Here is a 22,801-nt window from a genome sequence, read left to right as displayed (position 1 = left end):
CGTCCAATGTCGCTGAATCTGATTGGTCGGTTATGGGCATTCCGTGTTTCTATTGGCTAATGGGATAAGATCAGAGGTTATGTTGTCAGCTAATGGCAGGGACAGGGCATCGGTAGTTTAGGGTATATTTGAATGCCAGTGAAGTACTTTCCCGTAAACTTTACTGAATGATAAACAGGAGATTTAATGTGAAGCGTAGACAAAATAAACAGCAACCAAACATTTATGTTTTTGTGTTTAATCGCGATATGGAGCTGTGATTCAGTATTCGATAAGCGAAACCGGTGCAATGTCATTGATGGTATTGAGTTAGGCACGATTAATATCAACGCGATCATTGTGTGAAAATGGTACAACTGTGCAGCACAATAGCGAGCGCACGGCTGTTATGTCGGTGTCGGGGCAAGGTACCCAGAGTAAGCGTACTGGTCGGTGAGGGACGCGGGGAGTCACTCAGGCGGCTGCAAACTTCCTCGTACCGGCGGACTGTCATGCCTGCCTGGGTGATTGATAAGTACGGGAACAATGAGGTCCTGAGGTTCACCAAAAACGCCAATTTCCCTGTCATCAACTACCCCAACGAGGTTATAGTTAAAGTTCACGCTGCGGCTCTCAACCCGCTAGACGTAAGCATGAGAGGTGAGTGCTGTTGGTGACGCGTTTCTGCGCTCAGTGTTCGCTGAATACTGCAATATTCACACCTAACTAATATACAGTATTTTTGCAAACTTTGACAAGTGCAGTCTAATGTTGTGGTTATTTCTGAAAACTGGAAAATTTCTTGGAATACTAACGTGGTGATATACTGCTGCTCATTGCCATCCTATGCAGACCGATTGGTGTGTGTGTGTGTATATATATATATATATATATATATATATAAATATATAGACACACACACACGCAGAAAACTATTGTAAATTTAGTCTCCCTGATACAAGCAAGGGCTGGTATCTTTGTCATTTTCTCAAGCTGACGTGCAGCCTGTTTGAGAGTTTTGGGCAGCCTAGATTGGCATGGTGACCGGCAGCAGCTCTGTGTCTGTTTCACAGGTGGGTATGGATCGGCCGCCTTCCGCATGACGCGTGACCCCCTGAACATCAAGCAGACAGGCAGCGAGTTCCCCCTGATTCTGGGCCGGGATGTGTCCGGTGTCATCATGGAGTGTGGCCTGAACGTGACTTATTATAAGCCAGGGGATGAGGTAATGTCAGCAGTGACGGACACCGAGTCATGGACTGTTTGGCTTTGGAGGGGGGTGGGGGCAGGATCGAGTGCCCTCCGCTCTTATGAAGTATCATTCCGTCTTCTCACTGGGGCAGCTAGCTGTGCTGGGTCTGCCAGTGCTGCAGAGTAGGGGCCATGCAGTGCCAGACGGGTTGTAGCTTATATGTGGATCTGTGTTTGTACTGCGTGCTGCTGTCGCTTTCTCTTCTTGTCGCTGTAATCGGCTCCCAGCTTCATTAAGATGCCGCGTCTGTCCCCGTGCAGGTGTGGGCGGCCATCCCGCCTTGGAAGCAGGGCAGCCTGGCCGAGTTCGTGGTGCTGAGTGGGAACGAGGTGAGGTGCAGGGAGGCCCTCAGGACTGTGGGTCAAATCCCCTGCTTTTGGAAACTTAAATAAAATTATGACCCTCCCTTAGCAGGTGTGCAGTATTTCACTAATTAGGGTGTTTTAGTAAATACAAGGGATGGGAACAAGTTATTCTTGGTGAGTCTCGAGTCAAAACATTGCAGTCTTTGCCTAGTCTCGAGTCCTTTGTCCTCAAGTCTGTCGAGTCTAAGTCCATCATTTTTGCTGTAAAGTGATCAGATTTGTGACTCAAATCCAAGTTGTGAGTCATGTAACTTGAGTCCCTACCTATGTCATTTCTTTTCCTTTAGTGATTAAATTATGCTGCAGAAAAACCTCACCACAGCACATCATAGGATGCATTCTTTATAGGCAGAGAAAAGAGAAGAAGAGAGAAGAGTCTCCACTCATAGGTGTCCTCACAGAGATTTTACATCTGTGTATATGCAGAGAGTGATGCGTCATTCCAACAAAGTATCTCAGGAAACCTTGGATTCAGCCAATAAAAAATGCAGACAGCAGAGAATTAATATACACAGAAGTTATAAAATTAACATTATGGTATCCAGAGGGGGGACTCTAACCTCTAGTCTTCTCAAGTCATAGGGTCCAAGTTAGGTCTAAGTCTCAAGTTTTTGCCCTCACGTCCAAGTCAGTTTTGCTGAATCGAGGCATCAAATTTATGACTTGAGTCAAGTCACGAGTCAGTGACTTGACAATTTGATTGATGTACAAACTCTCCTGTATCCTGTGTGGGGGCCCTAATTAAATGGCCGTGTGGGCTTTGATTCTGTGATTCACCAGTGACTGAGCGGCTGTTTCTTGTCCTGTCTCATCCAGGTGTCTCACAAGCCCAAGACCATGGATCACCTGCAGGCTGCTGCGGTCCCCTACGTGGCAGCGACAGCCTGGTCCGCCCTGGTCACCACCGGCGGGCTCAACAAGGACAACTGCTCTAAGAAGCGGTGAGTCACCCTGGATGCTTGTCCTCAGTCCCCAGAAAGACTTTGTCTGGACAGCCGCTTGCTTGGAGTGTCCCTCACAGAGCGCCATCACTAATAAAGAATATAAACAAAGGGTGACCCACAGGCCACTATGGCAGCTGCCTCTTCATTAGAGGAATGACAGCTTGTCCTCCTGTATGTTTTTCTTATTTAATAGACAAAAGGCAACATTTTCATGCTTTGTTTTTCAATCCGAGTTCTTGGAAGCTGCCTGATTCATCGTATTTCTGGATTTTCTGTAAGCAGTAAATGTTCAATGCCCTCTGCTGCTTCCGCACAACAGGATTCTCATCATCGGAGCGTCAGGTGGTGTCGGCACCTTCGCCCTCCAGGTAAATAAAACACGAAGTTTGGTTCTGGGAAATGGTTTAATAGCGAAAAGGCCACCTTGCGATTCAGCCTGGTGCCACGTCCATAGATCACGTCTCAGTGCTGACTCAGGCTGCTCAGATCAAACTGGTATTTATGGCTGAGACCACAGAATGGTATGTGACCTGAATCTGCCATGTGATATTCGTCCTCTCTCTGATGTGTAATGTGATCCTTTCACATTCAGAGGGGCTGTCATCCAGTGCTTGATGCAGACATGAACCTCTCCTGATTGGTTCCGCTGCAGATGGTGAAAGCCTGGGGGGCACATGTGACTGCGGTGTGCTCCCAGAATGCCGAGGGGCTTGTGAGGGGATTGGGCGCTGACCATGTGGTGGACTACACGGCCGGACCTCCCGAAGACCAGTTGAAGGCCCTGGATAAGTAAGTCTGGTCTGATGCTTCTAAATTTGACGGTTGCAGTTTGGCCAATGTGACCGCGGTTCCTCTCGGTGATTGGGCACCAGTGCTGAACGTAAGCGGCACCTTCTCTGTTTCCTAGGTTTGACCTGATCCTGGACAATGTGGGCGGGGACACAGAGAAGTGGGCCCTGGACCTGCTGCGGTCCTGGTCTGGAGCAAAGTACATCACCATGGTGACGCCCTTTCTTAGGAACATGGACGCACTGGGCATTGCCGATGGAATGATGCGCACTGGTGTCACCATGACGACAAAGGTGTTTAAGGTAACCTGCGGCTCCTGCACCTGAGCTTCTGACAGTGGCTGGGGGGGGGCAGGAGGAGGCTGTGGGTAACTGGACTTTGTGTGAGTGTGGCTGGGCCTGGTGGTGCGGTCTGGGCCAGCAGGAGGGCTGCCACGGCTGCACGGAGCTGGCGGCATTCGTGCTGACATCAGCTTGGTCCTGGGATGCCTCTGTGGGTGCCTCGCCAAGCTCCCTTTGCCCTCCCAGGCTGGGACTGTCCCACTGGCGTAACTGTGGCATGAGTCACTGCCTGGTGTTCCTACACTTGCGGCGCCCTCTGCTGGGGCTCGCACTGCAACTGCCGTTTCCAGTTAACAGACATGCACATGGTGCGATTCATCCCATCACACAGCACGGGGGGGTGTATTTGCCATCTGTGCCTTGTTCACCCAGACGTGGGGGGGGGGGGGTACCTGGTGGGGGTTTGAAAAGCCCCTATTACCATGACAGCGTGGGCTCCTTTGTTCGGAGTAAACAAAGCAGCTTCACTGCAGTCCTTTGTGCCTTTGAATGACTGTGTCTGTTTCTGGCACCTTCCCATTACGGTTCCGGGTTCCAGGGAACTGGGGCTCGGGGGGGCGGCTGGGGAGACACGCTGATGTCGACCTGATAGCAGCAGATACGTGCGGAACACAGCCTATACGTTAGACTTTCTTTAAGTAAACAGGCTCAGTTCGGTTTAGAGCCGAGTAGGAAGGTGGACGTCATGTGAAATCGATGTCATTAGTGTCCTTGGGTACAGGGTCCGATTAGAGAGATGTTAAAGATAAATAAATAAATAAAATGGTGTGACTGAGTTACTTCCTATGACAATCTGCGGTCAGCCCAGGCGGGGGTGGAGGGGGTGTTGGCCCAAGATGCCCAAGCGGCCCAGGGTCGGTGCCGTCGTAAATATGAACTGCCACAGAACTGGCAAAATGCTGTGCAGTCTGTCTGAATGAGGTGTCCGGTGAGAAGCTTAATATTAACCCTCGTCTTCAGGTAAAACACCGAGCTTAGCAACTCGAGCCCGGTCCCTTCTCACACTGCGGCATCGCCTCCTGTCTTCCAGCACCTGTGCCGGGGGACACACTACCGCTGGGGGTTCTTTGTGCCGAGTGGTCGGGCTCTGGACGAGGTCGCAGAGATGGTGGATGCCGGACAGGTACGGTCACCTGCGTGTGTGTGTGTGTGTGTCCTCTGTGCCACGGGCCGTATGTACATGTCCTGTCTTAGCTGAGGCGTGTTGTCAGGTGCGGTTTCATGCCCCTCAGGGTGTTACCTTTACGCCGGGCTCAAAGCCTTGATCCTTGGCCTTGTGGCACGGTGGATCAGAGTGGGCCTCTGTGATGACATCACAGCCCTGCTTGGTGCTGACTGGACAGACTGGCAGCGTTACGTGGAGGTCCAACGGCAGTTACCTAGCTGGGTTTCTGTCGTCTTTGATAGGTTTTGTCCTGAATCAATCCCTGCTTAGGAGTTTCTGACCCCAGGGGTGAATCTGAGTGGGGCAGAGCCTCAGCCTTTCATGAAGGCCTTTCATGTGAAACCTCATACCTCATTTTCTCTGAAGTCCCGCGCTGCACTAACCTCTGCCTAAAAAAAAAAAAAAAGTAAGCAAAACCACAGTCGTCACCCATAATGCTGTATCAGGCTGCTGCTTGTGGTCTGCCTCAGGCTCACAGGAAGTGCCTCATATCACACAGCAGCACTGCATTGCATCACTTCCTGCATTGCATCACTTCCTCCTCTTATCCTACAGATCCGGCCCATTGTGGAGCACCAGTTCTCCTTCGCCCAGGTGCCCCAGGCCTTCCAGCAGCTGGAGCGGGGGCACGCGCGGGGCAAGACCGTGGTTAACGTCCTACAGGGGGGTCCCCAGTAAACATGCATAAGATGACTGGGTGGAGGTGTTGCTCACACTGTCATCTACCCTTCCACAACCCCTCTGGCTCCAGGTGACTTTTGACCTGTCGGGAAACTCGACTGGACAGGAGCTCATGCTGAATTGTGGAGCGTATTTGAGGCGGAGTGCCATTCTGGTGCCCCATCATGCATGTGGGAGTGTTTTCTGAGCTGTGGAAGTACGTTGTGTGAGCGTCGTGCTTAGCATTGAAAGAAGCCAGTGTACGTCAACTTTGGGGAATTGAAAGCCAGTCTGTACATGAAGAGACAAAATGTTTATTCAAAACAGTTTTTTTTTTGTTTGGGCAGCGAACATTTACATCAAAGAAACAATCAGTTCTGTAAAAAGAGGGCAGAAAAAACAGGCAATATAAAAATCAGGTCTTCATGTAGAAAATGTCATGCAGTAAAAAGTGGAAGAACAACTTTAAAAGCAACTGCGCTGCGGGGAAACGGCTGAGCTCCGACTTTCCGAAATAAACAGATTATAAAAAAGCACGTGTGTGTGTGTGTGTGTGTGAGTGTGAGAGATACAGGAGATACAATTGCTTGGCGTTTCGTTGGGCTGTACAATGAGCTGCAGATCCTGTGTAACAGAGCAAACTCCTGGAGGGAGGATGTGCAGTTGGTCCCCACGCTGGCCTGGCGCCGGGTCCTTAAAGGCATCTGTGTGACTCGGATGCTCGGCACAATTGGAGCACGGCCATCTTGTGCTGCCTGAGCGTTACGTTACAAAAAAAAGGCGGAATATGGAATGCTGGTATGAGGAAGTTTTCCTGATAAGAGAACACTGGTTATACAGCAAACTGAGCCGCATGATGGAGAGTGTTTGTAGATCGGTGAGGCCCCACGGTGGAGCAGCACAGTGAGACCCTGAGGCCCCACGGTGGAGCAGCATGATGAGCCCCTGAGGCCCACGGTGGAGCAGTTCTGACATCCGCTCCTCTGCTGCAGCTTCAAAGAATCTCCAAAGTCCATCTTTGGTTTAATTTTCGTTCATCAAGTTCATTGAGAATAACTTGGTTTTTGTCATATTGCTGGCCACCTGTTAAAAAAAACACAGTTCATTTGAATGTATGATGCTTCAACAAGAAAATCTCCAACAGAATCCCATAGAAGAGAGTAACCAGCATCAAATGAACTTAGTAACGTAGCAGAAAACCTGTAACAATACACAACACCAGCCCTTTACTCCTGATTGGAGGGCTATCTTGTGTAATAGTGCAGTTCTCAAGTTACCCACATGGTGGTGCTATAAAACAAGCAATAGCCATGGATAAGCTTTGCGCAGCTGGGAGATTTGGTGTCTTAGTAGAATTAAAGGATTTACCGACCACATGCCCTTCTACAGTGATACATGCTTGGGCTGCAAATCACTATTTAGCAAGCTTGTTTTTCCGGTTATGGCACTGGGCCCATGCCAGGGACCTCAAACAGAACCCAAATTCACACACGTCTGAATCGCAGGCTGCCTGTCAAAGGCCTAACACGAGCCGGTCATTTTCACGCGGAAGCCAGCTTCGCACTATGGCTGGAAAAGCAGTGACCAGCCATGGCCTGTAGGTGGTGTAACACCAAGCCCCCGCTCACCCAGCCATTTGCCTGTCACCCAGTCACTGCTCTCTCAGGACAGCAGTGAGCTATAACGCTAACGGCACTCAGCAGGTGTAGCAGCCTTCACGAACCCCACTAGAGACTAGGGGGAATGAGGTGAACGTGGCATCGACCAATCAGGATCAAAAATGTAGACATCACAACCAATGACGCTGTTTGCGGTTTTGCAACAGCGTACGCTGACACAGCATTTTGTTTTGTTGCCCCTCTGTCGGGTGACCATCGGAAGGTTCCGGGCTCCATCCCAGCAGCAGGTTTTGCGGACAGGGCCTTGGGAAGCTGTGGAAGGCAGCACCAGGCTGCTGCGTGGCTCTGGACTGACCTTTCACCTCCAGAACCAGCTCCGGTTTCATGCTGCAGCAGATCAGCCCGTCCGGAGTGATGCTCCAGAAATGGTTCTCCTTCCCCACTTCGGGAGAGATGCCGAGCCGGCTGCCGGCCATGACGACGCTCCCTGTGGTCTCCAGGCAACAGTCCTCCAGCATCTGCAATGCAGGAAGCGAGCAGGTCAACATGCCATCATCCGCGTTTCACCCAAGGGGGGGCTGCAAGTCAGCCTTACCTTGCATCGGAACAGACCATCCTGATAGGCCCAGATCTGCTCGGCCCCTCCAATCTCATCCAGCGCCTGGATGCGCATCAGCTTGATGTCGTCCAGCGACCCGCTGAGACTCATCGCTCCCCCGGTCTCCTTGTTCCTCAGCCGGAAGAAGACGGGCTTCTGTTGGGAGAGCCGCACGCAGTTCACACACGCAGCCTGATGGTGGCGATGCGAGTCACGCGGCAGCTTTTCCTGTTTGCTTAATCGATGATGAAGGGCGTGGGTATATTCCCGCAAAGCAGTCCCAAACTGTACTGACAGGCCCGAGAGGAATCTGCCATTTCTGCAGGAATGTTTCCTATGGGTGTAGTCCTTCACATGGCCCCGCCCCCCATACCCCCCCAGTAGTAATGTGAATATCTGAGTGTAACAAAATGCGCCTGTATGTACCCAGGCAGGCTCTCGGTTGTGATGCTGATTATGCAGAATACAGCGCCTTCAACAATAAAGTGCTGTCAATAAAAATAAAAGCCGTAGCACAAAATGTCAGCATGAAAAGCAGTGCCAAAGGAGCTGCCATGCACTGTGCTAACAACCCAAAGGTTATAGGTTCGAATCCCAGAGAACACACACAAACTGTAACCCTATCGTAAGTGGCTTTGGATAAAAGCATCCGGTAAATGTAAGGGGTAGTGAAGCTAGGAGCGGGATGTGCTGGTATGGAAAGTCTTGCGGGGGGGGGGGGGGGGGGGGAATGAAAACGTGGAAGAAAGAAAATGAAGAAGAGCTGTGGTCTGGTTTTGCCCCGGGCTGGTTGCCATGTGAACAAAATAAAGTGAAATGTGTTTTTCCAGCGTTGTGGAAAATGTGCAGCAAAGTCCGGCAGCACAGCCCACCGGCTGACGCTGTGTTCCCAAGCCCCCCCCCCCCCCCCCCCGGGGCGGTCCGTACCTGGATCAGCGGCCGCAGAGACCCGACGCGTCGCCAGTCGGTCATGGCGTACCAGTCGGCCACCTCGCCAGGAAGCAGCAGGACTTGTCTTCCGCGGAAATTGGTTTCCTCAAAGAGTACCCACCTGGGGAAGGGGCGAGTAGGGAGGGGGGGCGAGGGGGAGAGTGAGAGCATGCAGGCAGGCGGTAGGGGCCACACAGCGTGGAGACATTTGCAAGATACTGGGTTTGTGTCTAATTAGCACAGTGTAGCATTTCTGGGTCTCCCTGCGCACTGGCTACTGCGGCGAAGCCATTTGTGTAGCATGTCTGGGTCTCCCTGCACACTGGCTATTGCGGCGAGGCCATTTGTGTAGCATGTCTAGGTCTCCCTGCACACTGGCTATTGCGGCGAGGCCATTTGTGTAGCATGTCTGGGTCTCCCTGCGCACTGGCTACTGCGGCGAGGCCATTTGTGTGAGGTCTGTGGGCCTCTTTATGCTCTCATAAAAAGTCGTTCAGCCCGGACCGACCAGTTCTTTAGGGACCATCTGAAATCTCCCAGCTAAACGCTAGATCCTTAGCAACCATGATGGACTGAATTCCCTGTTGATAAGGAAGGAAGCTGGAGTTTGATTTGGCTCATCCCCCACCCCATGCCTAGAACCCCCCAGTTGTCTGAGAAACAAGATTCAAAGAAGCTAGTGCCCCCTTTCCCATCCCCACTGGAAATGCCAGCACGTCACGAAAGCTGATTAGCACTGGAATGCTGGGCTAGGCGCTAAGTTCCCTCAGTCAAGCGGCCATGACTTACATGCCCCCTTCCACCTGCAGTGAGTAGATGATGCCGTCACAGCCGGAGAGTGGCAGGTTCACAGAACCATCCTTCAGAACCACCTTCTTCCCCCTGAAGCCAGGCTTGGAAAACAGGGTGATGGAGGGCAGCGAGAACTCCTGTGTGGGAGTAGTATGGGGGTGGGTGGGCAGAGGCATGTTAAGGTTCCATGACTATTCGGACCCCTGGGACTACGGTAAAGACACATGCGTGGGGGGAGGGGAGGGGACTCACAAAGCCGGTGGTCTGCAGGGAGCGGATCCGCACATCCTGGTGGGGGCAGCCCATTGCTTCCAGGCTGCTGTAGCTGCCCTCCTCCATGACGTACATGGGGCCCACAAAGTTCTCCTCCTCAAACGCCACCCAGCTGAAACACAGCACCGGCACACAGCTCCGTCAGCGCCACCGGGGGCTCTGGTTACAGCAGAAAGGCTGCCCTGCGCTCCCCCCACGTTTAAACATTCAAAGGGTCTCAGTCAGAGGCAGCTTGCCACCACCTGTTATCGGCCACACTACTTATGCGGCACGACAAACAGGGCCTGGTCACGTGACCCTGCTGTCACATGACCCAGATGTTGAAACTGTAGACAGCTGAGAAACTCTGCGAGAGAAAAAGAGGCAGCGGCCGCTGATGTCTGCGGGCCGTGGCGAGCTTCAAGCCGAGCGAGTGCTAGTATGACACGCACTCGGCGTCAGTGGGGCATGTTTGGGCGCGGGTGCAAATGGAAAGTTACCACAAAGCTTACAAGACACTAACGCAGCTCAGAGACAGCAGAAGCGTCAGCGGCCCACATGGCGAGGGAAGCCACGTGACACGCCGAGCTCGTTATGCCTGGGGGGCACGGAGCAGATAAACAGGCGCACAGTGCTGGGGGGGACGACAAGGTTGATGTCCAGCTTTCTCAGAGACCTTTTGTTCCCACAGCTGTAATTGTTATTTTTGTTTTTTTTTTCCATTTTGGCAGCTGTTCAGTATAAAGCAGGATATGCCCAAGCGTGTCAGACAGGGAGGGAGAGTCTGAAAGGCTGGGAGATGGTTGGGGGGGGGGGGGGGGGACCCACCTGCCTGCCAGGACTTTACAGGAGCGCGGGAAGAACCCCTCAGGCAGCTCCGGTGCGTTGTCCTCCAGAAGGTGGATGCTGCCCAGGAAGCTGGGCTCTGAGAAGAGCTGAACCTGAGGTGGAGACTCGCTGATCAGGCATTAACTCCTAATGCCAGCGTAGATGGCTGTGAGATCACAGCGAAGGACCCCCACCCTCCCCCCCCCCCAACCCATTAAACACAAAAGCAGGAAAACCAGCTGGCCGCACTCACCTTAAACTTGGGCAGTCCGCTTAAAATTTCCTGATGGGAAGAAATAATGAAAACAATCTCAGATTTTAAATTCAGTGCAGCAAATGTTAGTTACCCCAGCGCAGTGGGACACCACCTCCAAGCTAACGGCACTGAGCCGGGCGCCCTGGCCAGGACCCGCCCCAACTGCAGCAGCTGACTTTGTACCTTTGACCCTGCTGTAATTCTGCACTCAGAGGGCACAGAGTACAAACTGCATTATGGCAGTGAAATGAGCAGCTTTACCAGAATCACGGGCTGCACGGAGCCGATCTTCGCATGCTGGGCCCCCCAGTCCTCGGGGCTGGAGTACAGGCCTTTTTCCAGGACATAGAGGTTGCCGGAAAAGCCAGGATTCTCAAAGGCCACCCAGCTGTGATCAAAACAGACCAACAGAGTGGATAAAAGGTGAAATCCAAGAGGAACAGCACAACAGGACAAAGCAAGAAAGAAGAACCATTCTGTAAATAGGTCAGAGGAAAATGAAACCGCGGAGCGAGGGGTGTAGCTGGGCTGCCTACCTACGACAGGGCAAGAAAGAGAAGGGTATGTACCCACAGCAAGGAAGGGAGCAGCAACAGTGGAAAACATCTGTAAAAGATTATTGCAGTGCCTGACGTGCCGGGTGGGGGGAGAAGCCTGCAGTATCCGCTAAGCCACTACTGTCAATGCAGTGGTCTGCCGCACAAAATGCCCTAATCCCGACTCGCCTGTGGAGCAAGTATCCCAAAGGTCACTGCACCCGATTTGTGTACAAAACAGCATAAAAGTCTAGGAGCTCAGGAAGGGCCGTGCTGCCCGGACGACCACATGCTTGGTCACGACGGTGGGGGCCGAAGGCTGGGCTGGCTGCTAAGGTGTCCAGCCGTTTCAGCCGTCTGAGATCTGCGCTGGGCGTTCTGCTGCCTTCTCGGAAAGTCTGAGCCTGCCTGGACAGAAGCAGCCTTTATGCCGCGGTGTACACAAGGGATTCTAGAAAAATGTGCGGTGGGGCAGCACCCGGCGCTCTCCCTCCCCCATTGTGGGGGCTTATGCCGTGTTGGGTGTGGCCTTGGCGACAAGCCTTCGGGGCCGCCGCCACGGCACCAATCGGACGAAGGGACGGGATTACCGTGGCAACCTTCCAGCAAATCAGGGAGCGTCCTTCTTTGAGAATGCAAGCTTACTACAAAGGATGGGGTTTAAGGTAACCATGAGTCCGTGGTGGCACACAGAGAGCAAGGCTTGCAGTTCGCTTTCTGCGCCCACTCCTGATCACAGGACAGCACCCCAGACCCCCTCTGAGTGATGTGCGACAGTCAGACTGCAGCATCACTGCGGGATCAACTGAACCTCAAAGAATATCAGCGTCTGTAGGAATGTTAGGAAATCGCTAACGCAGAATGGCGAGGCCTCTGACCTCACACACCCAGACACACACACACGCTGGAAGGGTAACTGCTATTGCAGCTGATCTATGAGTAAATGAGCATCAAGGCTCCTTACACGCCCGAAACGACCTCCATGGACTGTGTCTTCATGCCAAAATCAGTCTCCTCCATGTTGGGGATTGGAAACAGCAGGTCAATGTTGACTCCTCTCTCGCCAAAGTCTCTCTCGCTGAACATCTTCAGGTGTGGGGACAGGAAGTCCTGGAGGAGAGAGAATACAGGATAACAGGCGTCACCTTCCTGGAGCGACTGGCCAGACCTGGACCATCGTCATGAGCGGGAGAGGAAGATGCTGCTCTACTGGCTCTGCCTTCCACTCCACTACACGCATGTACAACGTGTGTTTATATGTCATAAACTAAATTTGCAACCTGAAACCTGAAAAGCAGCATTTTCCTTCTCCCTGACAGCATGCGATCGCATTCTGAAGCCTGACCACATGCGATCGCATTCTGAAACCTGACCACATGCGATCGCATTCTGAAACCTGACCGCATGCGATCGCATTCTGAAACCTGACCGCATGCGATCGCATTCTGAAGCCTGACCGCATGCGATCGCATTCTGAAGCCTGACCGCATGCCATCGCATTCTGAAGCCTGACTGCATGCCATCTCACTTACGGCAAACAGGGGTCGCAGGGACAGCAAACTGCTACCTCCCCAGTCCTTCGAGTCCTCATACTCGCCCTCCTCCAGGATACACTGATGGCCCTCAAACCCTGGGCTGTCGTAGCCAACCCATCTGCATTGTTTGGGGAGAGAGAAAATATGAGGACCACGGGAGTCGAAGTCGCATTCCTGAAACTGTGGAGGTTCATCTGATGGAGCTTACAGCCCGCCGAGGACTTTGAGGGATCCTACGGAAGCCAGCTTCCTTCGCTCCATGGTGGGCGTCTCCGGGTTGTCTCCAGCCCGTTCCTCCATGAAGCTGACCACCTCGCTGGAGATCTCCAGACTCTCCCCCTCAAAGCCCGGCCTCTCGTACGCCACCACCTGAAAACACGGTTCAGAGGCTGCCCTGTGAAATCTGAGCTGGGTGGTTTTCCGTTGGGCAACGCGCGTCTCGCCCATGCCTGTCAGGGAACATTCCAGATTCCACGCGTTCCAGCTCCCTGTGCCCCTTCCCCATTCAAAGCCATGCCTGGCTCATCTCTCTTCCTCAAAGTATGGAGAACACATTCCTGAAGGTACTGAGTCACCTGGGTTTAATCAACCAAAACATGCAGCTCTGAAAAATAAAAACGATATGACTGTTGGATACAGCTGAATGAAGCACCGAGGGTTACAGGCAGGCGTGAACCATCAGGGACGATGCCTTTGGGCATCTCAGGATGCGCTAGGAACCATGATCCCACATACCCCCCCCATAGAGGGGCCCGATCAGGGAGTTGCTTACGGGCTAAAGTGCCCGAGGGCAGAGGTGCACCCTTCAGGACAAGGGAGCCGAATAAACCGTTAAGGTGAGAAACGGTCTAAGCACAGCAGGGATCTACAGTGTGTGCGAGTAAAACAGGGAGATCTCCTGGCCACAGAACTTGGAGATTCCCAGCGGGATCTGAGGTGCTAAACCGCTCCACCAGAATATCTAGCTGTACCAATGTAACCTGCACTGGATGAAAGAGCCAGCAGGACGCCCAGACGCGAGCTTGGGGTTTCCTCCAGCAGTGGGTGGCATCCGCACCAGTAGCTCATGGTGACAGAATCACTACTGTTGCAAGTGTCCAGACAAAGCAGAGTGAAGCAGGACAAACCTTGAGTTCGTTAGGGTTCTCCACCTTGATTCCACCCTGAAAAGAGAGTAGAGGCTAGTTTTACAGAAGGGAAGCCAGCGGACACCGCACACTCGACATGTTATACGGGGGAAACAGGCACGCCTTCTCAGGTAAAATGTGTCAGCCACTTAATTGTGGAGAAAAAATGTGGATGAGCAGGAAAAGCACAAGCAGATTGACTGGCAAGATGTGTGGAGACCAGCTTCAAGGAGCAACACCCACTGCACGAGACGCTGGACGTCACAGGCCGGCGAGGCGGGAGTTCTTCCCTGCACAAACATACCAGCACACATCTTGGAAGTCTGACACGTATAGACTCACCATTCTGAGAGGCCGCAGGGACCCGACGAATGGGTCAGTGAACCCCCAGGACGTGTGACAGGGGAACTCCCCCGCTTCCAACACTGCTACAGGAGCCTGGAACCCCGGCTGATCATAGACCAGCCAGCTGCAGACACACACAGACACACAAAGGGCAACAGTTAGTCAAAGACTCTCCGGATCCAGACTTTGATTTTTGAGGTGGAGGGTGAATTTAAAAAAGTGTGTGTGTGGGGGGTGGACTTTCAGGGTTATTATCCATCGTGAGCTAATGAAACTAGCCTAGCCTTTACCGCAGCTAGGTGTTTCAGTTCCATCTTCTGGAACCGTAACGCGAGATCATGAATGTTTGTATCGCAGTTTCAGTGACCATCACACCATTAACACTGAGGTGAACATTCTAGAACAGGGGTGTCAAACTCCAGTCCTGGGGGGCCGGAGCCCTGCAGTTTTTGGTTCCCTCATTAACACACCTGATTCAACTCCTTGTGCTAATTAGAGCACAGCTCTTGAGCTGAACCATTTTTGTGGGAACAGGGAAATAACTAAGCTACACAGGGCTCTGCCCCCCCAGGACTGGAGACTGACACCCCTGTTCTAGAAGGACAGGTGGCACATTTAATGGAACGATTTCCCGTGTCGTCAGGGTTGCAAAGCATTTGTAAATTTACAAACAATCGGCATTAAATTCTCCCTGTCCGCAAGTCCGTAAATCAATTCGACTGACCTTTTCTGGGATATCACTCCATGTGACTCATCCCAAACGTCGGAAGGTGTTTCTCATAATTTGATTAAAATAATCATAACCAATGTGAGGAGCTGCAACTTGTGTTTTCAATGCCGGTGTAACTTTCTGGCAAGTTCTGAACGTTCTGACACCCAGAAGCAAGTAAGCCGACATGCCGGGCAGGTTCCAGAATATAATGTGCATGTTAACAGCTAACGGCTGTGTGTGTGTGTGTGTGTGTGTGTGTGTGTGTGTGTGTGTGTGTGTGTGTGTGTGTGTGTGTGTGTGCGCGCGTTCGATCACGGCCTTGCTCCATCCATTCAGAAATCCCATAACTCCCCCCACATCCCATTCCTGCTAAAGGCTCCTTAATTAATTGTCATATAATATCGCTTGTTCAGCCCCTCACTGGTGAAGAGAAACCCTTGTACCACAGGCATCCCACAATCCCTTGCTGTACCCGTGTACCGCAGATATCCCAGAATCCCTTGCTGAATCATGCTTGCTCTCTCTCAACATGTCAATGCTGGTGTGCAGCATCATGGTGTGTCAGTGGTCACCGCCAGCAGGAAGAACTGAAGGCTACTTTCCCTCCCCTGTCCTTCCCTCCCCTGTCCTGTCCTTCATTTGTTAGGATTTGTTTCAGGGTAATGTCTGCACTTACACCCCACTGTGGACCTTGATGGACGCCGTACACTGCGGGATCCCGAAGGAGCCTGTGTCGACCGCCTCGTCGCAGAAAGTCATCATCCTCCCAAGTCCGTTTGGTTCCGTGAACAGGTCGATCCGGGGAACGCTGTAGTCCTGGAGCCAAAACAGACCCACGGATCACACCGGGCTCTGACTCGGCGCTCACCACACCGGGCTCTGACTCGGCGCTCACCACACCGGGCTCTGACTCGGCGCTCACCACACCGGGCTCTGACTCGGCGCGGATCACAGCAGGCTGCCACTCCTGTCCACCTTAAACCCTAATTTTGTTGTTCAAACATTTTGTGAAGTTCATCTGTACGAGGCAGTACATGAATGTGCAGGGAAGGTACCAGCACAGACAGCAGCCTTGTTTTGCGAGTAGCAGGCAGTTGTGGTTGGTAACATGTAAGAACCTGCTTCTGTTCTGTCTAACGACATGCTGATTTATACAACCACCACCTACCATCCCGCCAAAACTGGAATTGGTTAAACTCATTGTCACTTCACATCATTTGTGCTGTTGGATGCACTGCGATCTCTCTGCATCCGTGTTCCCGCTGCACTTATTCATTACCTATTTATTGTTTCCTCATTCTTATGTTGCACTGCTGTGTGACATATCCCATGATGCACCTGTCCCCTTCCATGAAACTGTGCTATAAGAATTTCCTTTGAACGCACGTGACAACGAAACATGAAACTTAAAACAAACACATGCCTTCCATGGAATCAGAAGCAGAACGGAAAGTACGACAGCTTTGGGGAACGCGGGCGAGACAGAGCTTCTCACCTGGACAGCTAGCCGGATAGAGCCGATGACCATGGGGGGTGTGGGTGTGTCCTGCCCGGGGTCTGGCTCCTGGGCCCAGGCGTTCACCAGATCTATGGGGCCCTCCTCCAGAGCGATGGAGTTTCCTTTGAATCCTGGCTTCTCATACAGGAGCCAGCTGAAAGAACAAATTCCAGGGTGTCAGGACAGGTGATCTGGGTATTAAGGGCATGGGGAAGCTGATGCAGAACCTGCTGCACCGCAACTGGAGAAGAACTTCTTCTCCAGAAAATGCCTCAGGTGCCTACAGAGAGCTTCGTACACAGGTTACAGCCACTCTGCGTCACACGTACCACCCTCTGACGACGCGGACCGAGATCACTGGGGACAGTTTCATGGAGGTGGCGTCATCCACATCCCCGTAGACCTGGTAGGCACTCCCCTCCGAAGGAGCCCGCTCGTACAGGACCATCTATCGTGAGAGACACAGAGGGGTGACTTTGTAGCCTTGGCTGCTGCGCAGATGCTGTTGGAAATTAACACGCTAGGATGCGCTAGCGATGGCGCAGGGCAAGTCACCTTTCCCGGGCGCTTGTGGAAGCCCTTCTCACACGGCACCTGCAATGCAAAAGGAAACACGTCAGCTTGTCCTTCCTCCTCGAGCAGGCCAGCAAAGACCTCCAGGAATGAGGCTGAAGGGATGTGCAGGTTCTAGATTGCGTGCCGCTTCTCCGGGCCCAGCACGTGCGAGCCAGGCCTTCATGACACAGACTCAGCCCGCATACAAACTGAAGGTATGCAAATGTAGTGGCAGTCTGGATTAATTTAAAGTGTAAGCAAAGGCACACATACTTCTATCATGTAATTGGCAACAGAAATCCTTGGGGCACTTGCTTCTGATTCTGCAATAATATTGCAAATTTACTGGTTTCATAACAAAAGTCCATTGGCAAGGAATGTTTAATGTATCTGCACACAGACATTTTCTTTTTAAGTCTCGGTAAATATCTTGACCGACTCATTCAGTTCAGTTCTTGTTAATTGAAATTGTAGTCGCTGACTCACACAGGGAAACAAACACAAATGTTTGGTGTTTTATGTTATTCGAAAGGTGTAACTAACAACAAAGCAGCAAATCATGCTTGTCGAATTACTTTACAGAACAGCTCATTTAGAACTATAATTTGGGTTTCAAGTTATTAGAACTTGAGATTGATTCTAATGTGATATATTTTTGTCAACAAATGAAAAAATTATTTTTGTTATAAAACCAAGAAATTTGCTAAATTTTTTTTTACTGAATTTAGCTTGTATGGGACCAGGCAGCCAGACTCAGACCCAGTTTTAAGTGGGAAACAAAATGGCAGGGAGTCACTGAAGGAAAATATCATGTCTCTTTTTGTTAAAACTGGGTACACAGAGGACCCTGCAGCTACGAATTCCTCTTCCTGTAAAATGAATAACGGCAGTAAAATCTGACATGATAATGAGGATCGCGATGCGACGCTTCTGTTCTTACAGGCAGACAGCATCAGACAGGCTACGTTTCCAATGCTGAGAGTTTGCTGGGTTTAATCCAAATCTATATACTAAGTACAACACACAAGTTCTGCTCTGTCCCTTCCATAATCAATTATGAAGAAGGAAGGTGTGATTCATCCGGAAACGTCCAGAAAAACACTCGCCCACAGAGCCATGACTAAGCCAGTCGCTACCACCGCTCCGTCAAAATGGCCACATTTCATGGCAGCTTAATGACTCACTCACCTCAGCATGTCCAGCATGGAGGCTGGATCCGGACGCCTGCTGAATCTGGATCAGGCTAGAAGGAGCTAATGGTGCCAGAGCAGTGGGTGGAATGCTGTCTTTAGGGGCACAGCCCTTGCCAGAACCCAGGTCAGTTCCAGACAGAGGACCCTTGGCATCTGTGTGCCGGGGGCCACCGTCAGAGCTTCCTGCCTCTGTTTTGTCCTGACAGAGCAGCTTCCCCAAATAATCTGGAAGCTTAATATCAGCAAAGGAAGGAGGGGGAGGAGGTGAGGAGAGGCTCAGCTCCGACTGATGGACGGTGCCTGGGGGCACGTGCGAGTCTGTCAAACCAGAGGCTGCCCCTGACTGCGGTGGTAAGGCTTTGCTGCCTGTTGCGGGGTCGGGCTCATTGCCAGGCTTCTTGGAAACCCTGGAGTTGGTTATGAGGCTGGAAAGGATGGAGCTCTTTCCCAAGCGAGAACTAACTGTCCCCAAATCCTCAGTGGTCTCTGTTCCCGCCTCCCCTTTCTCCTGCAGGCCAGAGGACAGAGGCTGGGTCTGCTTGAAGAGCAGGCTGTCCTCCGTGCTGGATCGCTTGGGTTGGAGCTTGCTCCTCACTTCTGCATTCTGCAGCTTCACCATCATCCCAGGTGATGGGTCCTTCAGGGCCTTTTTCTTCCTCAGGCCAAACTGAAACTCCTCAGGATCAAATGTCTTCTCAAAACGGTCTTCTCTGATGGCCGGCATGGCGAAGGGGGGTGATGGGGACTTGGTGTGGACATGCTTTTTCAGGGGAAGGGAGAAAGGAGCACCCAGCTTCTTGATGTTATGTATGAACTCCTCAAACTCATCAGAGGTATCCAAGGTGTCATCCTCACTGACAGAAGCATCCAAATTCCTCTCAGGTTTCTTCTGCTTCTTCACAGAGCTCTGGTCTACATCTAACCAGCTGGAAGGGCTGTCTTTTAGGGTCAGCGAGCTGCGTGAAGGTTTGTTTGTTGGGCCCAATTGGGAAGTGCCTGAAGTTTGTTTTATAATCTGTGGCAGAGACGTTAACTTTGAACCTTTAAGCACCTCAGAGACTGAGGAGGTACTCCCCAGCTGAGCACTTGTCTGGGTGGACTCCTGTAACCTTGGCAGGGATCCTTGACAGGGCTTGTCCATCCGGTTGACGGAACCTGATTCTTTCTTTGATACATCCTCACTTTCTACCACTCTCAGAGTTTCCTGTGCCAACTTGACCGGTTCAATTGACAAAGTCCAGCAGGTGTCAATGTTCTCCTCAGAAGCTTTGCCAGGTTGAAGATTTGAACCTGCGACTTGAGCTTCCTCACCCTTCACCCCAGCCTCACTCTCCGTCTTCTCAGACGTATTCTCCTGACTGGGTAAAGGGTGGACATCACCATTTTTAATTGTCTTTTCTGTGGTGACAGCATCCATTGTCTTCTCAGCTTGCACCTCTGTCTTCTGTCCCTTTTCTTTGTCTTCTTGTCTTATAACAGCATTGGGTTCTGAAGTTCTGTCTCTGAGAGGTATCACGGCCTTTCCAGACGCCTCCTTTTGCTTTCCCTGTTCCCCATCTTGAGACCCACGCTTCAAACTGACATCAGAGCTTCTCGACTCCTGGGTCGCAGTCATGACAGCTTCGGGCGTACCCAAGCCGTTTTCTACAGGGCAATTCTTCTCAGTAGATGTTTTAATCTCTGCGGGACCTGGTAACTTCTTCTTTGGTTTTTGAGGAATGTCTTTCTGTGGTTTCTCATCGTTAACCTGGTCTCCATCTTTGGTCTCAGAGACTTCAGGCGACGCAGGTTTTATTTCAGGCTTGGAAACAGGGCAGATCAGGTTTGATGAGGTGACTTTCGGAACCGTGCCTACAGATGCTGTGTCCGTGGTCCCTTCCTGCACAGTCACAGGGGGTGTAACTGCTGTTGCTTTAGCGGGTGCAGCACAAATGTTGGCCTCCAGTGACACCTGCTCCACGTCTGCAGTTTGCTCTTTTGCATGATCGGACTGAATGTCCAACACCTGTGGCACAGATACATCTGCTCCCTTCTGCGTACCTCTCCCGCTGTTTACATCACAGACACCTTCTGTATTGGTGTGGCTTTGTTCTGTGGTTACTTGAACAGGGCTGTTGGATTGGGCGGTAGATGTATTATTGTCCGTTTTATTCTGGTCACTTTCTTCGTGTTTGTTATTGTCCTGATTTTTTGCAGGCAGCACAGTTAAAGCTGAAGATGCAGCAGCTGCTTTGGATACCCCAACATCTTGAGCAGTGTTTGAGGTTCTCTCATGGGAGGGTGTGGGAGCCTGGCTGCTATCCGCCTGGGAAGCAGCTCCGGAATCTCCTGGGGGACTTTCTGCACCAGTATCTGTTGATGCCTTCCCATCATTCATAGCGGGTTTTTCACTTGTAGTCGCTCTGTTGTCACTCTGAGGCTCATTTACCTTTGTAGGGCTTTCGGCGTTGAGTTTCTTCAACTTGCTGTCCAACTGCGAGGGGGACAGTGGTGACTCTGTCTTACTGCTGACCGTGTCCTCAGTCACTGGCTGTGCCGACCCATGCGTTGCCTGCAGAAGCTTAATTCCAACCTGGGCCTCGGTAGGCGAATCCTGTACGAGGCTGGGCACATCAGCATTTTCTGGTGTTTTTGTGCTCGGTTTATTCTTCCTTGTGCTCTGATCAATGGTTTTCTTGATGGGGGACAGGGGTTCTGGGCACGTGGCTTTGGGCAGTTTGCTTTTTGTGACCGTGCTTTGCTCACTGCGTGCCTGCAATCGCTTTTTAACATCGCTGGGATCTTTCGTTGTAGCCTGGGTTTTAACTGGACTCTTTAGGGCCTGCTCAGAAGAACCTCTCCGGGCTCCAGCACCTTTCTCTGGGATACTTCCACTAGTTGGGCTGACAGGTTCAGGGTTTTCTCTAGCTTTCTGTCTTTTAGATTTAGGCCGTACCTTTGGGAGTGCTGCTGTAGGGGAGGGTTCCGTAGGCTGGACAGCTCCTGGGGTCTTCTGTTCAGGTGTCTTCACCCGCTCCGTGACAGATTTTTGTTCCTCTTTTGTTGTCGGAACAGTATTTTGCTCTTTTGTGGTGAAATCGGTCACCGCAGCCTTTTCCTTGTCTTTCTGCACCTTAGATTCCAAAGGCGAAACACTATCAGTACCAGTGGAAGATTCAGGAACCAACAATGGTTTCTGGATTGCATCCGTTGGTGACTTTTTAGGAAGTTTAGCCGCCTCGGCTTTATCTCCGGGTAACCCTTCACTTTCTGTGAGGACCCTGACATCAGCCGTTTTGCTTCCAAAACCTGACTGGGCCTTGTCTGTATCAGCAGAGGTTTCCTCTACCCAGTGCCTTTCTAACTGGTCTTTGGTCCTTCCAGTCTTATCCTTTACTTCAGAGGAAGGGGAGGAGCCTTCAGACTTCAATACACTGGAGCTGGTCTCTGACTGGGCTCCATCTCCTGATGTTGTCACTGATAATACTGGTCGGCTGGCCCCAGCACCCTTGACTTTGGCGGCCCGTAAACGAGACTTCTTCCCCATGGCTGCAGCAGCCTGCTCGCTCTCATCCAAGCCTGATTCCCTGGCTGGCTCAGGGGACGGTCCTACCACCTTGATGACATGGCTACTCTGGGCTGTACGCAGCCCCTCAAACAGCCCTACTTTTGCTGCAACGTCAGTTGGTGTCCTGGGGTCCTCTGTAATCTCCAAGTTCACCTTTTTGGGTTTTGGAGGCCTGCGGGAGAAAAAAAGAAACATTTAAAAAATGAGCCATTTGTCCTGAAGACAGCACAGAAGCAGCTATGGCGCAGTGCACACAAAGACTCCGTGATCAGGTGCGCAGAAACAGCACAGGCTGCAGCAAACTGTGCATGACAGAGATGCGTCAGTGTGACACCCAAGCAGGTGCAACCAGCCAGAAAATCCTCCTCGCAACATGCAATATGAAACTGCCTCCACTGAAATGTCAAATATGTCAAAAGCCTGATTAACATGGAACTTTTTGAAACAAGAAAATAAAGTGGAAGCCTATCAGGACCTGGGGGCCCTACTTGGCGTGGGAGGGGCTCCCCGCATGGAGCCAGACACCGGAGTGCAAAAGTGACACCGCGCTGTGAGAAGTGCCGGCAATCTCCGACGCGAATGCCGGCTCGCTCCGGGTCAAAAATTAACTTTGCAGAGTTCGGCAAACAGAACAAGGCAAAACTTAAAAGCACCTTATCATCCAAGAGTGTATTTATATGTAAGGGTTAAGGACTGTGACAAAACGTATTGAATAAAGCCAAAACTAAGCAAAAATAAAAGTGAAATCCTTCCTATCTAATGATCTGACATTGGCCCTCTTTATGGTTCACTGACTGCTTAACTGCTCTATTAAACTACATATATAAACCCATACTGGGAAAAAAAATCTATCAAGCTCACACCCAAATGTCACGCAAGTCATTAATCAAGTTTCACTTGTCTTATAATTCATGGCCTGCAACAAGCACTATTGCAAAAAAAAAGTCTCAGCAAATGAAAGTTACTTCATTTCGGTTTTTAAC

General features: G+C 51.4%; 2 protein-coding genes across 3 annotated transcripts in view; one reads left to right on the top strand and one right to left on the bottom strand.

Annotated features, from left to right (window-relative positions):
• The first annotated feature begins 56 nt into the window (after positions 1-56).
• On the top strand, positions 57-6,031 carry rtn4ip1 (reticulon 4 interacting protein 1). The gene is made up of 9 exons (XM_048975622.1): positions 57-639; positions 1,053-1,204; positions 1,492-1,560; positions 2,413-2,537; positions 2,860-2,908; positions 3,193-3,329; positions 3,448-3,631; positions 4,701-4,793; positions 5,391-6,031. The coding sequence occupies exons 1-9, from the start codon at positions 348-350 to the stop codon at positions 5,511-5,513; spliced, it is 1,224 nt and encodes a 407-aa protein (XP_048831579.1). The 5' UTR covers positions 57-347; the 3' UTR covers positions 5,514-6,031.
• The window catches only part of crybg1a (crystallin beta-gamma domain containing 1a), a 36,542-nt gene continuing 19,530 nt past the window's right edge, over positions 5,790-22,801 (bottom strand). For both annotated transcript variants that reach the window (XM_048975619.1, XM_048975620.1), the window contains exons 4-22: positions 18,267-21,990; positions 17,079-17,117; positions 16,853-16,971; positions 16,521-16,677; positions 15,702-15,841; positions 14,311-14,437; positions 13,969-14,004; positions 13,050-13,210; positions 12,839-12,959; positions 12,271-12,416; positions 11,032-11,158; positions 10,768-10,797; positions 10,515-10,627; positions 9,687-9,819; positions 9,432-9,571; positions 8,640-8,763; positions 7,710-7,868; positions 7,470-7,632; positions 5,790-6,578 (exon numbers count right to left, since the gene is read on the bottom strand). In XM_048975619.1, coding sequence (XP_048831576.1) covers positions 6,490-6,578; positions 7,470-7,632; positions 7,710-7,868; positions 8,640-8,763; positions 9,432-9,571; positions 9,687-9,819; positions 10,515-10,627; positions 10,768-10,797; positions 11,032-11,158; positions 12,271-12,416; positions 12,839-12,959; positions 13,050-13,210; positions 13,969-14,004; positions 14,311-14,437; positions 15,702-15,841; positions 16,521-16,677; positions 16,853-16,971; positions 17,079-17,117; positions 18,267-21,990 — 5,848 coding nt within the window. In that variant the 3' untranslated portion in view covers positions 5,790-6,489. The remainder of the gene's footprint in view (positions 6,579-7,469; positions 7,633-7,709; positions 7,869-8,639; positions 8,764-9,431; positions 9,572-9,686; positions 9,820-10,514; positions 10,628-10,767; positions 10,798-11,031; positions 11,159-12,270; positions 12,417-12,838; positions 12,960-13,049; positions 13,211-13,968; positions 14,005-14,310; positions 14,438-15,701; positions 15,842-16,520; positions 16,678-16,852; positions 16,972-17,078; positions 17,118-18,266; positions 21,991-22,801) is intronic.

This window comes from Brienomyrus brachyistius, chromosome 14 (assembly GCF_023856365.1).
Source record: "Brienomyrus brachyistius isolate T26 chromosome 14, BBRACH_0.4, whole genome shotgun sequence".
NCBI lineage: Eukaryota > Metazoa > Chordata > Actinopteri > Osteoglossiformes > Mormyridae > Brienomyrus > Brienomyrus brachyistius.
This window is presented reverse-complemented; position numbering and strand designations above follow the sequence as displayed.